Source organism: Pygocentrus nattereri, chromosome 4 (genome assembly GCF_015220715.1).
Source record: "Pygocentrus nattereri isolate fPygNat1 chromosome 4, fPygNat1.pri, whole genome shotgun sequence".
Taxonomy (NCBI): Eukaryota; Metazoa; Chordata; class Actinopteri; order Characiformes; family Serrasalmidae; genus Pygocentrus; species Pygocentrus nattereri.
The window spans coordinates 39,359,294-39,372,510 of NC_051214.1; the positions used below are offsets into that span (position 1 = coordinate 39,359,294).

Sequence of the window (13,217 nt, forward strand, 5' to 3'; positions counted from 1 at the left end):
ACTTCAGCTTCTTCAACACAAATTTACACAAGACGACAAAAAGTAAGCTTGTTATATTTTAAGCATTTTGACAACAATAAGTAATCCAAGGATAAATAATATACCTTAAATATGTATTTATAGGGATTTCTGTCATGTGGCCTGCCTTGTGATGTGATTATTACTTCTGAAATACAAGGCATTATGATTGTCAATTTTACTTTAACTGAATGAAGTCATTTTAGAACCATCTGCAGCTGTTCAGCATTCCTGACACCTTCTTTCTTTTTTCCATCATTTTATACCTTTTGTTATACCTTTATACCTTTTGTAAGTTTTATATAATTTAAAAATGTTGATTCTAAACTTCTGAACAGCAAAATATCTGTGTTGGCATTTACTTCCACACAAAACTGACTGCTGCTGACTGTTAAAACAGCTTCAGAGCTATACATGAAATTTGAATTGAGATCCACATGCATAACCATAAGCAGCATATGCAAAATCGTATCAGCCAGTCCAGACATATCACCTGATTTGAGTATAACACACTTTTCATATCATTCTTTTTTTAAATGCTTAACTACATTAGAATGTGTGAGTATATGGTACCATAAAAGTCAGTCTTTCAAAGCTATGAACATTTTTAAAAGTGTGAGGCTCTTAATTTAGAAGTTACTGGATCACGTCCCTCTAAGTGCGGGACCAACATAACCTTATATCAAAAGGTATAGATCTTACGACATGATTTTACTGATGTCCAAAAGTATCCAGACACCCCTTCCAATGAGTGAATTCAACAATTCAACCCATTGCTGATACAGGCATTCAGTTGCACACACAGCTCCATAGAAAAGCACCGCAAAAAGAGTGAGAAGCTCTGGACATTGTACCAAACATCAGCTTGCTTTCTCTGGACTTGGGAGCTCCATCCAATACCTTTGAGATGGGCTGGAGTGGCATTAGTGATCCAGTACTAATGATCAGTACCTGACCTCACTGATGCTTCTGCAGCTGAATGCAATTGCATTCTCACAGCAGTGACCCAATATCTAGTGTAAAGCCTTTCCAAAAGCAGAGGCTGTTACTGCAACATATGGGGGCAGACACCCTATTAATACTCTTGATATCAAACACTGGATAAGCAGGTGTTTACAAACTTTCTGACATACTGGGCAGATTTCCCCGACAGGGATTAAGCCTAGTCCTGGACTAGACACGAATTTTCTATTGATAGGAAGACTTTATACCTATCCAGGAAACCGGCCCATAGTGTGTACAGTAATAATGTCATGAAACACGTGACAACGTACATAACCGTTCAAATCAAGGCCTATTTGTTACCTGCGACAGCCAACTAGTCTTAGTGTAATTTGAAAAAGCGAAACCTACAGTTTATTTACAGTTTTCCACATTTACATACAGCTGCACGGATAAATGAGATCTTTGTTATCAATAAAATCAAACTGTCTAGCCTAACTCTTCCACACAAATCACTGATTAAATAACGTCATAATTTAAAATGCAATCATTTGTTAGGGTTTTTAATTTAATTAGAAATGGTGTTTAATCTGAATTCGGGGACATAAATACACACGACTGGCTAACTGTTAATAGCAGCTGACGTTAGCGTTAGCTGAACCGTGAGCTATCTTACGGTATTTAAGATGCGCTAGCCGTTAGCCTGCACAAAACACAGCGGCTACTTTAGCTAGGAGGGTTTAACTGTAGAGTTGGATAGCAAGCTAAGCTAAGCTAAGAAACCTGAACGAAACCAGCTTTAAAAAGCTGAACAGCACCGGAGGCTGAAGCTGGCTTCTTATTCGAATTCCCTGCTCTGCCTTAAACGGTGCACCTGAAGTAACGGCTCGACCGTTTAAGGTAGAGCGACGAATTCGAATAAGAAGCCAACTTCTTAGTTAGCTTATGCTACACATAGCCTACTAACCTTGAACAGATCATGTTAGTTAGCACTCTCAGGAGTATATACAGTCGCTTAGTTATTTTACACACTGTTGGCCATGTTTGTAATGCTTTTCCAGCCTGTAGCTTATTTGAGGTGTGCGGTTTATTTTCTAGTTGGGTGTTTACCGACGACTTTTCACACTTTCCACTCGGCAATTTTGATTAATTGAGACGGGCCCTGTCTCTTTAAGGCCACATCCGACCGGGACCAAACGATAAAAGTCACCACAGCTAACTTAGTTGGTGAAATACGTTTGCGTTAAGGCCTTGTGCTTTCCACCGCCAATGCAGGGTAGGCAGTCCGTATCTGCCTGCTCGCCTCTCTCTCCCCTAAATGCCCCCTCTGCCCCGGAGAAGGGCAGAGCCGCTCCTTCCATTCCCCCGCTTTCTAATTCTTTCTCCCTCCCGGCCATCTTACCCCAACGCTCCCGCTCCCCTCCCTCCATAAACAGTTGCTCACCTTAGTCCCCCCACCCCGGTCGTGCTGCCCCTTTTTTCGCTCCGTCTCCGTTGCTGCCGACTCTCAGCTCTCCGTCTCCAAAATGGCGGGCGTGAGCGAAGGGAGAGGGACTGAGGCGCCGAGTCGGCAGCAGCAGAGAGGCGGCCACTTTCAGCGGCCGGGAGAGCGGCGACCACGGCGCCATGGCGAGGACGGAGCAAGGAGCAGCCATAATAATCAACACCGGAGCGGCTGGTGTGACACCAAAACACGCTTTGCTGACATAATAACAACACATTGGCTACGTATTAATACACGTGGCTTTTTTGGTTAAAACTGACAGCGCGGGTGGCATACAGGGTCGAAGAAATGGGTTTTATGAAAGCCCGCTCTTCCGGAATCGATTAGTGATGCCTGGAGATTGTTAAGATGTATGTGACGTTCATGACGTCGGCGTCGTCCCTGAAATATCGCGAGACGGAGATGGCGCGAGTTTGGAAGGATTCGGAGAACTACCGCGAGACTATGATTTTTGCCCTCCACCGCCGAACACACACATAATTGGCGGGAGGAGTGTCTGTCTCCCTTTAGCTGTCAAAATATGAATCTTGACTTGTATGTAATCAGTTCTCATCACAATGTCAACAGTTAGACCACGATGTGAATATGAAAGCGTTTAAAAAATGATCTTATAGCCTGTATACAGAACATACGCCCAATCTGTTTCCCCTTTACCCACTGCACAACTTAATCTCCAAATTAATAAAGCAAATCACAATGAATCGGTTATTTAATATTTTCTGCTGCAGACAACACGGAGGGCGTTCCCGTTGGTCCTGAATACAAATTTACACAAACAAAACACAAGTTGTATAGTTTATTGGTCAAGGATCCTTGATGCATATAAAGCAACCAGGCACACAGACACATACAGTTACTGTGGTGAACAACTGTACAGTTATTAATTAAAAACATCTTACTGGTGAGATTATACAAGGCGCCACATTCAGGAATACTGACATTCATTCATTCGGCCACGCAAACAAGCATTTTGTATGCACTGAAATTTCAATGTATGAGTGGTTACGTTTACAAGATTAATGCTTGCAATACAACTGTTTCACAAATGCTATACTTCAATCATGTACTTGCAGCTATTAAACTGTAGCAGAGTCCTTGATCATACTCTAGTGAGCGTTTTTATTGAACATCAGTTTTAAAGTCTTAGTTTTAGAGCCAGCTAGACATCTCTTCGTCAAACTTCTGTGGATCAATAAAAGGCTTATCAATAGATTTGATCATCAGCTCACCACAGTAGGCACACTCAGAAGCAATGAGGTCATCAATATCTGACTTGATCTGCTCTCTGCTACCCTGACCTTTTCCCAGGCTGACGGTGTCCTCCTCTTTGGGCCTGTGACGGGACTTGGTGGTCTGCGCAGTCGCAGCAAGTTTTTTCTGGAGCTCCTCTAGCTTATTTAGCTTATAGGTAGTAAGGTGAGGGGTGACTTCCTGAAAAAGACAGTCATAATGGAACATGTGTCCACACAGGAAGAGATAGAAGGGCCTGTTGAGTAAAGGGAAGTCACAGGTAGCACATTTCTCTTGAGACTCCACCACCCCATATTTGTTCCTCATTTCCTGGATGTCCTCACGTATGCGCTTGGCACTCTCTGTGGCCTCCTCCATCTCTTGTTTCAGCTCCTCAATGTGCTGGTTGTACTCTTCCAAGGAGCTGCAAATTGCCTCCTTGAAGTGGTCAATTGTGACAAAGTCTGGAAAGAAAGGCAAGATGTCCTCAATTTTCAGCAGGTTGCAACTAGACAAACAGTTCATTGCCTTTTTCACATCCTTCTCCTCCTGAACCACATGACGGGCAATTTTCAGCCACAGCTTCTTCCTCAGCTCCTCATCATCCTCCGGGAGGTCGGCACATGACTTGGCCAAATCTACATCAACCTTAACAGGCAAACAAACATGCTCTTTAGATACTGTACATATCCTAAGTGACAGGCACATTCAATTCGCAGTGTCATGCAAAGTGATTGATGCATACTTACTTGTAAGGCTAGATCCACAGCTTCCTCATACAGCTCCATAATCTTGTAAATTAAGACACAAGCTTGATGATAACCATGTTCAGCACAAAGGCGCAAGGCATATTTCAAGTCATAGTTGATTTCAGAGGCATGAGTACCTGCCTGCTCAAGATACCACAACAAAGAATCTGGCTTGTATTTGGCATAAAGTGACAGCAGGTAATTATGGATGGCCTCCTCCTTCACCTCCAGCTCATACACGCAGAACTCCATGTAACGGATTGTCTCGTTGATCTGTTGGGCGCTGCCTATCTGACTGTAGTTCACCAGAGCTGGGATCAGTTTCTTAGGGTCCAGTCGTTTTCCCATTTGAATCCATGCATCTACCACTTTTTTTGGAATCTGCTGCATGAGAACTGGGGAGAACTTATAAAAAAGTTTCTCATCACAGTGCTTGGACAGCACCTCTAGGGCTGCACTGTAGTCATCGTGCTGACAATGGTGCGAGATGACCCTCTCGTAGTCCTGCATTATAACAGAGAAGTACACCATGTCTTCAACATTGCCATGGCTTGCCAAAAGATCATAGATGGTACTGCGGTTGTTGTAGAAGAATTCCCTGTGTTTGGGGTTGCAGAGAAAACGACGGAACTCCTCCCGGGTCTCCATGAATAGGGGATTCTTAGGGTCACCTGCCTCTAGTTGTCCAAGCCGGTTCAGATACAGCTCAGTTAACCAGGTGACCAAGAGGGTGATCTGTGTCTTCTCATTAAGTTTAAGGTTACCCAGCTTCTTAAGCAAAAATTCCTTCAGGGCTTCTTCTTGCTTGGCTTCAATGAACTTTAAAGCGATCTCCTCAAAATATTTTTGCGTGAGAGCATAGCACTTTGCACTCTCAAGATAACGTTTGTTCTGGAAGCAGTGCTCTGCCTCCTTGGCCAACACCATATCCATGCACTCTGGTCGATCCCTGCAGTACTCCTTGGCCAGATCAAACTTGTTCATGCTCATGTACATCTGCCAGACATCTCTTGATTCCTTCTGTATATGATAGCGGAAAACAGCTTTCTCTGTGTAGATCCATACCAGCCCACCTACAGGATCTTTGATCATTTTTTTGAGCATGCCAAACTTGTCTGGGAACACGTCTTCATAGACCACTTGCCCATTCAAAGTACAAATAGCCTTAACACGGTCAGGAAGCAGGAGAAGGAAGTGGAACTGGGTGAGCACGATGGAGATAGGCTTGTTGAAGCTGAAGTCAATGTCTGGTGTGTATTCCCATACCTGTACATCACTGAGGAGAGAGTCAGGCCGCACATAGTCCAATTGGCCATACAAAACCCCATTGCCCATCATCCAGGCAAAGGACTTGGGGCACGATCTTAGCTTTGAGGTGTAAAAAGCAATCTCACTGTAGCCCATATTAACAGGAAACTCCTGAAAGCTAGGAAGGAGCTCCTGATTCTGAGCAAAGATGGAGCTGAAACCTTGTTGCTCAGAACCTTCTGCCAACCTGCCTACAAACTGGAAGAGACGTTTGCGAGTGGTTGCAATGATGAAGCACTTTGATTCTATCCCGCGTTCCACTTCAAGGCAACAGACTGGTGCTGGTTTGCCATCCTCCTCTAAGGAATGAACCTGTCTGAAGTATTGGTCAGGGTTAGTGTTGAACAGACTACCTTCTGAAGCAGAGATTTCTGCTTCAAAGATGATGCCTTGGCTGGTTCCAACAAGAATTGGGGCAGTGTTAGTCTCAGAACCCAGGACCTTGTTCCAGCCCACACTCTCTATAAGATGGCCCCTCCACCGAGAAAGACTGCGAACCTTTTGGGTGTTTCTGTTCAAGTAGACACACTCGTTTGTGGTCAGACTAATCACCAAGTGAGACCCTGAAACAAAGACATTGTATTATTTGGTGTACTGAATAAGGCAGAAGAAAATAAAGTTCAACAGAACATCCTGATTTGTGGTGTCTATACTCAATTATTCCAAGGTATGTGCAATTCATAGATACAGATCTTCAACATCACTCATGATTTTTCACATAATTCATGTAACAAATTTCTGCAACAATTTTAAAAGTTTCAAAAGCACAAGGTACAAATCAGTTCAGGTTTAATTTCCAGCCTTACATTGCATGCCTTTGTATAATTACACAATTTTAAATAGGACCTATTATGCTTTTTGGGCATTTCCTCCTTCCTTTAGTGCATTATGTAGCTTTTGGGCCTGTACATGGTCTGCAAAGTTACAAAGCCCCAAGTACAAGCCAGAGGGAGTAACACTCTCCCACAGAATCCACTATTCTTAGCTGCCTGAAATGCCTTGTTGGAATTCCTGACCTTTTCCTTTGTTACAAGATTACACAATCTTGTAGCACAATCCTCATTGCCCACCTACTGGCAAGCTTGGCAAGCCCTCTCACACAACACAGCAACTACCAGAGGCCACGAAGAGTTTGTTCAGTTTTGTAGCTATGTTGAGAAGATACCGTGTTTTATGTTGTGAGGTAAAATCTCCTTTGTAAAACAACAAAGAAGTCAGTGGCCGAAATTAGTGTAGGGGCAAAACTTGTAGTGGTGTCCAATCTCATCCGCAAAGGGCTGCTGTGGCAGTTGGTTTTCATTTGAACATGATCAGTTGTCTGAAGAGCGAGCAGTTGATTCAACAAGTGGAATCAATTGTAATTCTCCATTTTACACTTACAGCATTTAGCAGACACTCTTATCCAGAGCGACTTAAAAGAAGTGCTTTGTCTATCTAGAGAAAGTATTTTTGCTAGTTACCAATAGGTTAGCGAGAAAGCTAGTCCTCAGCTCAGATACTGCTAGAAACAAGAAGTCACTGTTGATACCGAGAGAAAAAAAGGAACAGTGTTGAACACAGAGCAGTGTGTTTGGAATAAATACAGAGCTCCATGTTTGGAATAAAAACCTGCAGAAACACCAGCCTTTAATGGATAAGACTGGATGTGCAATGCTTTCAACCACTCTGGTGTCAGACCAATCAGTGCCCACTGGGCTCAGCAGAGGCAAGGATTTAAAACACAGGAGCTCTAACGTAGCGTTTCAGACAGAGGGAGAATAGGGAGGTACAGTAAGACAAAAATAATGAGGTTTTTAGATATTGAAGCATGTGAATCTCTTCTTCTAGACCCCCAAAATAAAATTACAAACACTGAAAATCAGCATATTAGGGCCTCTTTAAATGTAAGAACACATTAATAAACTATGAGTCTCTGCCTCTTTTTGAAATACAGTGAGACAAGAAAGCTCAGGAAATTAATTCATGCAAAGTTTCAAATACACTAAGCAATCTGAGATGTGTCATTTATATGACTAGGCAGAACAATACTGAAATAAAATATTAAATAAAATGATGTAATCATGTAGTACAAACTATAATATTTCACTAAATAACAATCTACCAATACCATCCAAATTACAGAGGAAATCTAATCAAATGCTACATCTAATGATACACTCAGCACTTATATGCTCTTCTTAATCACCTGTTGGGTCCAGAAACAATTTGTGTACTTTACTGTCATCTTTCCTTCCTAGTTCAATCTGGTTCGGCTGATCTGGTTTTCCGAGATCAATCCTAAAACATAAAAATCAAATTTTTTTACATGTATTACATGAAGTAAACTGCAGATATCTTTATTTTCAGTAAAGATCAGATCAGTAAGAGCTCTTTACAGTTCTTTAACACATTGTACTAGTCCGATTGTGCAGGGCTGTGAAAGCAAAGGGTTAATTATGACAAGTATGCATATGATCAAATCACTATTAAAGTAACAACCATCCCCTATTAGCCCCATTAATCTCTAGAGACATCAATGGGCTGATGGCACCAATGCTATGAATATGCTAATGTAACTCTTCATTCGTTTACCTCAAGAGGGTGTCCTTCCCAAGACTCATGCATAACTGGTTGTTGCATACGGCAAAGTGATTTATCTTTTCAGGAGGTGAGAAATCAATCCGCTGCTTGTTGAATATGGGCTTTTCTTCCTCCAGCCGGACATTCACAAACCCTGCAATAAACAGATATGGAGCAGCATCAGAGATGAAGTCTGGCCCTTCCTATCGATGCCATCCCACTTTGCACACACTTTATTCATTTATAAAAGATTACAACATACGACAACGGCCGTAACGGCACATTGCTCCATAGGTGGCGACGTTAATGTGAGGCTTGTTGTTTTTTAGCTAGCTAACTTGCCTGAGTGAGTGATCCCAATCATGTTGGCCGCCGCCATACGGGACGGGTGGACAGGATGACGGATGATCTGCGAGTCTTCGTATTCGTCAAGAATAGATGCCATTGTATCTTTCCCGATAAGTCAACAGAGAATTCGTGTCCTAATAATAAGAAAGAAGCTCCATTTGCATCAGTCTTGGCAGACTGAAAAGGCTAAATCAACTGTACGTTACAGTCTTCTCATTAGGCCATTGTCAGTGTTGGCTAACGCACAGTTAGCTGAGTTAGCTGACACTAGCTGGCTGTACCTTCTTTCCCTTTCCGACTCTTATAAGCGACAAGCGCGGATACAGAGAGTTATTACTGTCACAATAAAGCAAGTGAGAACTGAACACTCAGCTAAACATCCATAAATAACTAATCCAACCGCTTTCTCTTGGAGAGCCTGGCTAACGTTGTGCGAAGTGCCTCTGTCAGGTGATCAAAATCATGTGACTGCATGGACGCTAAGATGCAGCGCTTTGTCTGTCCACAAGAGGGCGCCATTTAGTTACGTTTAACTGGCTAAAACATTCATGAAATCAAACTTTCCATATTTTTATTTTTGTGGTGTAATTAGTCTGTACTTTACGTTACCCTTAAGGCGACTATTTTTTTAATATGTCTGACCAAGAATTAATATATTGAGGACAAGTTAAGGTGACATATCCACTTGTGTACCGAACATAGGGGAATTTGTGATCTCAATCTAGTCATTCGTGGCCTCGGTATAGTAATTAATGGCTTTAATATATTAATTTACCACGCCTTATTAAAATGATTTTGTGAAATTTATAATGTTATGTTTTTTTAGGATTATGGTGGTAAGGATGGTGTTGTTTCTTCACAGAAGTGAAGAAATTCGATGTTGTTGTTGGTTATTTGCTTAATTAAAATTTACCTATTTAAAGGTGTTAAGTTTCATTTTTACATGACATCAACTAACTGGACATATGTGTGGAGATTTGTAAGAATTTCTATCAGGGCTGTTTAAATAGGGTTAGGGTTAGATTCGTGGGTCAAAGTTGGCCCATAAAGACTCTGGTTTAGCCCATCAGATAGCTACCCTGCCTCACCCCCTCAGAGAATGAGAAAATAAACACACATTATACTAAACATTCAATTCTTATTAATATTTTCACTTTTTAAGCAGCTAATTGTATTGTTATAAAATATGGTATTAAAAATAAATGAATAAAAAATTTATATTAAAAAAATTGGTCTGTTAGGCCTTCGACTCCACATAAAAACTGCATTTTGATCCAAAGCCAAAACGTTTAGGCTCCCATAATATATCCCACACGAAATCATATAAAATATAAAAACACCTTTATTCATGTTGTTGTCGTTTGCAGTTTTAAAATGCCCAGTTTAAGCAGGACATATTCAGTCGTGGTAAATACGGGTCTTTTTTCTCAGTGGGTGGGGGAAGGGGCGTGGTTATGCAAACCAGCCCCTTTTGAAACTCATCCTGAGTTGAAAACAGGACGGCAGGCAGGAGGTGTGATGATAAGGATAACAGCCGTGAGTGACTGACGTGGTGTTTGATTCCCTATGGTCACACACAGCGCTCTTCCAGTGTTGTGGTCACACCTTAGAGTCCCAGGCGTTTTAGGGGAATAACTTTTCAGCCTCTAATCGTTGGACATGCCACCTCAAATGGATTATTTCTACCAAGACTCGAGAGTGCCGTCGGTGTGCTTGGACCAGGACGACGGGCTGGAGCCTGCTGTTAGCTGCATGCTGGTTGGCGACGGTGCCGTTGGCAAGACGAGTATGATTGTGAGCTACACCTCCAACGGCTATCCCTCAGACTACAAGCAGACAGCCTTCGACGTCTTCTCAGGTAAGACTTAATCATCTCTGTTTTTCTATTGAGGTCTCAGTGAACCCAAAGCCTTCATTATCATTGTTTTTCTGTGTTTTAACTTGAGTTCTCATTTCTTTACATAGGACAAGTGCAGGTAGATGGTACGCCTGTACGGATTCAGCTGATGGACACAGCTGGACAGGTAAGAGTCCTGGACTGACATGAAAAATTGAACAGATTAAAGATGAATTGTATCAAATGTTCAATACTTTTTCAGTACTGCTATTTGGCAAATAATTCAGTACTTAAACTTTCAATTCTTAATAATATTGAAAGTTAATACCCTAATGCCAGACTAACATTGTACTTTGCCTACAGTTGAAGAGTTTTCTGTTGGTAAAGACTGATTAAAAAAAAAGACATTTTAACATTTCAGTAGAAAAACAATAATGTTTTGCTGTGGTGTCGTTTAGCATCAATGCTCGAGGTATCAGTATCAACACTGCAGTTCTGGTTTCATGACAACTCTAGTAAATTGTGGTCTTGGTTGGAGATGTCATCTTACAGCTTAGCCTGAATTTAGATGTGGGTTGGGCAGATCTTCTAACCTCTTTAGCTGCAAGATTATTGTCCAATTACTGATGTTAAGATGTTTTGAGGCAGTTATAAAACGTATGTTTTGTGAAAATGATAGGCTCACATATGGGCCCTCACAGTTTAAAGGGTTAAGAATGTAAAAGGCTTGTTTACCTCATTGGAAATGAATGCAGCTAGGCCTTATCTGTCCATCTTTGACATTTCAGGAGGAGTTTGATGGCTTCCGCTCGCTGTCTTATGCCCACACGGATGTGTTTCTCCTGTGCTTCAGCGTCGTCAACCCTACTTCTTTCCAGAACATCACCAAGAAATGGATCCCGGAGATCCGCGCTTTCAACCCTAGCTCCCCTATAATTTTAGTAGGAACTCAGTCGGACCTGCTGTTGGATGTCAATGTTCTTATAAACTTGGACCGTTATAAGGTCAAGCCTGTCCTAAGCTCACGGGCACGGAGCATGGCTGAGAAGATCCGGGCTGCGGAGTATGTAGAGTGTTCAGCCTTGACACAGAAAAACCTGAAGGAGGCCTTTGACGCTGCCATTTTTGCAGCCATCAAACACAAGGCCAGGAAGGCCAAAAAGATGAGACTGTCGGACAGACGTGCCAAAGCCTTTTCCAAATGCAGCTGGAAAAAGTTTTTCTGCTTCATCTGACCCTGTGGGTCAAAAAAGGAGAACTCTTTATGTAATTTAATATTTATTTTTGACATTTGCAATGCACAGTTGATCAATCTGTCAAGGCCTTCGCAGGGAAATCGACCAGCATGTTGGGATGACCTCAACTTTTTGGATTGAAGAACATCTCACCGCGGTGCAATCCCTGACTCATTCCATGACTTATTGCCTACACATACGTACTAATGACAGGGGTGCCTATCATATGCTGTACAAAAGGCTAAGCATAAAATGAACAGGCAGATACAAAATGTACCAAGTCCCAGAGCCCAAATAAGTTCAATTAGAGAAGTACTATAAACATTTTATCTATAATAATCAGCCACACAGTGACAAATGCCCTCTTGGATTCATCTTCACCTAAATCACTGTATAAAAGAGCACTCGCCACATGTAAATGCTCTCAATTTGCATTATCTGGACGGGTGCCCATTCAAAGCTGCGTAGAGCTTCCCGCATGTAGGCGTCTGTGAGAAGCTGGTGGGGACCAGAATGGTTGTCCATTCTCTGTCTTTGTCTTGGGTGCCATCTTGTCAGACAGGACTTTTCATATGCAACAGCTCAAGCTCAAGCTACAGTGTGACTTGTATGCTTGATCTCTTCCTTTTGAACACTTAAAGAGACAAATTCGCAGCTACAGGATTCAGTTTATTCAGCCAACCGACATCCCATGGCCGGCCATTGTTTTGCAAATTGTTATTACCCAATGAGGTGTATTTTGTTTGAGTCTTCTCCATGAGGACTTTTCTATTGCTTGTTGATCAGAATCCTGTTATCCTTCTCTTTCCCTCCCAGTCAACCTTTTCAATTGACCTTATCTGTTATTTACGTATCTGTAAAGAAACAAGAAGGTATGTTTTGAAACTGTAGACCCCCAGCCTACAATGATTTGCTTTGGCACCATGGTTTGTTTGTTTTGCTATCTTTTTCTTGGGGAGGTTCATTGATAACAATGTGTAGACATGATTGAGTGAAATAATGCTGTTTTTACTAAAACACTACATGTTTATTCTTCTTGTGGAAGATATTCCAAATGTTGTTAATTCTTTAACGGTTTTACCTGTTTTGATTTAAACCCATAAGCAAAAACTTTTTTCCCTTTTTGATCACATTCAAGATGAACATCTAAACAGTGTTGTGTTTGCTGGTGTGATAATAAACAGGAGTAGAAAAATAATTTGCAATTTGTGCTTCTTTCATGCTACAAAGAATCAGTAGATTTTATTCTGTAAAAGGTACAAAATACATTATACATTATACAAAATGTTTATGCATTAAAAGGCAATTCCATCAACATTTAAAAAAAATTCGGCATATTGCAGCTGTTCCGACGTAAACTACGTCATTCAGAGTGCTTTGATGTGAAAAGCTCAAATTTGTTTACAGTGTTGATTGGAACCAGAAATTTGAAGAATTTATCCATCCATCCATCCATTTTCTAAGCCGCTTCTCCGTCAGGGTCGTGG

General features: G+C 41.5%; 3 protein-coding genes across 3 annotated transcripts in view; 1 reads left to right on the forward strand and 2 right to left on the reverse strand.

Moving 5' to 3' along the window:
* The window catches only part of ino80 (INO80 complex ATPase subunit), a 49,151-nt gene extending 46,544 nt beyond the window's left edge, over window positions 1–2,607 (reverse strand). The window contains exon 1 of the mRNA XM_017692586.2: window positions 2,405–2,607. The gene's annotated coding sequence lies outside the window, so the exon portion shown is untranslated. The remainder of the gene's footprint in view (window positions 1–2,404) is intronic.
* A 640-nt stretch (window positions 2,608–3,247) lies between these two features.
* vps18 (VPS18 core subunit of CORVET and HOPS complexes) lies at window positions 3,248–9,113 on the reverse strand. Its single transcript, XM_017692585.2, has 5 exons — window positions 8,653–9,113; window positions 8,323–8,464; window positions 7,937–8,028; window positions 4,444–6,314; window positions 3,248–4,342 (listed from the first exon to the last, which is right to left on the reverse strand). Exons 1-5 carry the CDS (start codon window positions 8,753–8,755, stop codon window positions 3,614–3,616), a joined length of 2,937 nt encoding a protein of 978 aa, XP_017548074.1. The 5' UTR covers window positions 8,756–9,113; the 3' UTR covers window positions 3,248–3,613.
* Window positions 9,114–10,151: 1,038 nt separating this feature from the next.
* On the forward strand, window positions 10,152–12,928 carry rhov (ras homolog family member V). Its single transcript, XM_017692584.2, has 3 exons — window positions 10,152–10,516; window positions 10,624–10,682; window positions 11,284–12,928. Exons 1-3 carry the CDS (start codon window positions 10,318–10,320, stop codon window positions 11,728–11,730), a joined length of 705 nt encoding a protein of 234 aa, XP_017548073.1. The 5' UTR covers window positions 10,152–10,317; the 3' UTR covers window positions 11,731–12,928.
* Window positions 12,929–13,217: the final 289 nt, after the last annotated feature.

Bases quoted from the DNA above. Each gene is read 5' to 3' on its own strand.
- rhov (XM_017692584.2), top strand. From the start codon at position 10,318: ATGCCACCTCAAATGGATTATTTCTACCAAGACTCGAGAGTGCCGTCG. The intron at 10,517-10,623 runs GTAAGACTTAAT...TTCTTTACATAG, and splicing joins AGCCTTCGACGTCTTCTCAG to GACAAGTGCAGGTAGATGGT. The intron at 10,683-11,283 runs GTAAGAGTCCTG...TTGACATTTCAG, and splicing joins TGATGGACACAGCTGGACAG to GAGGAGTTTGATGGCTTCCG.
- vps18 (XM_017692585.2), bottom strand. From the start codon at position 8,755: ATGGCATCTATTCTTGACGAATACGAAGACTCGCAGATCATCCGTCAT. The intron at 6,315-7,936 runs GTGATTAAGAAG...TCTTTGTTTCAG, and splicing joins ATTGTTTCTGGACCCAACAG to GGTCTCACTTGGTGATTAGT. The intron at 4,343-4,443 runs GTAAGTATGCAT...TTGCCTGTTAAG, and splicing joins CTGTGGATCTAGCCTTACAA to GTTGATGTAGATTTGGCCAA.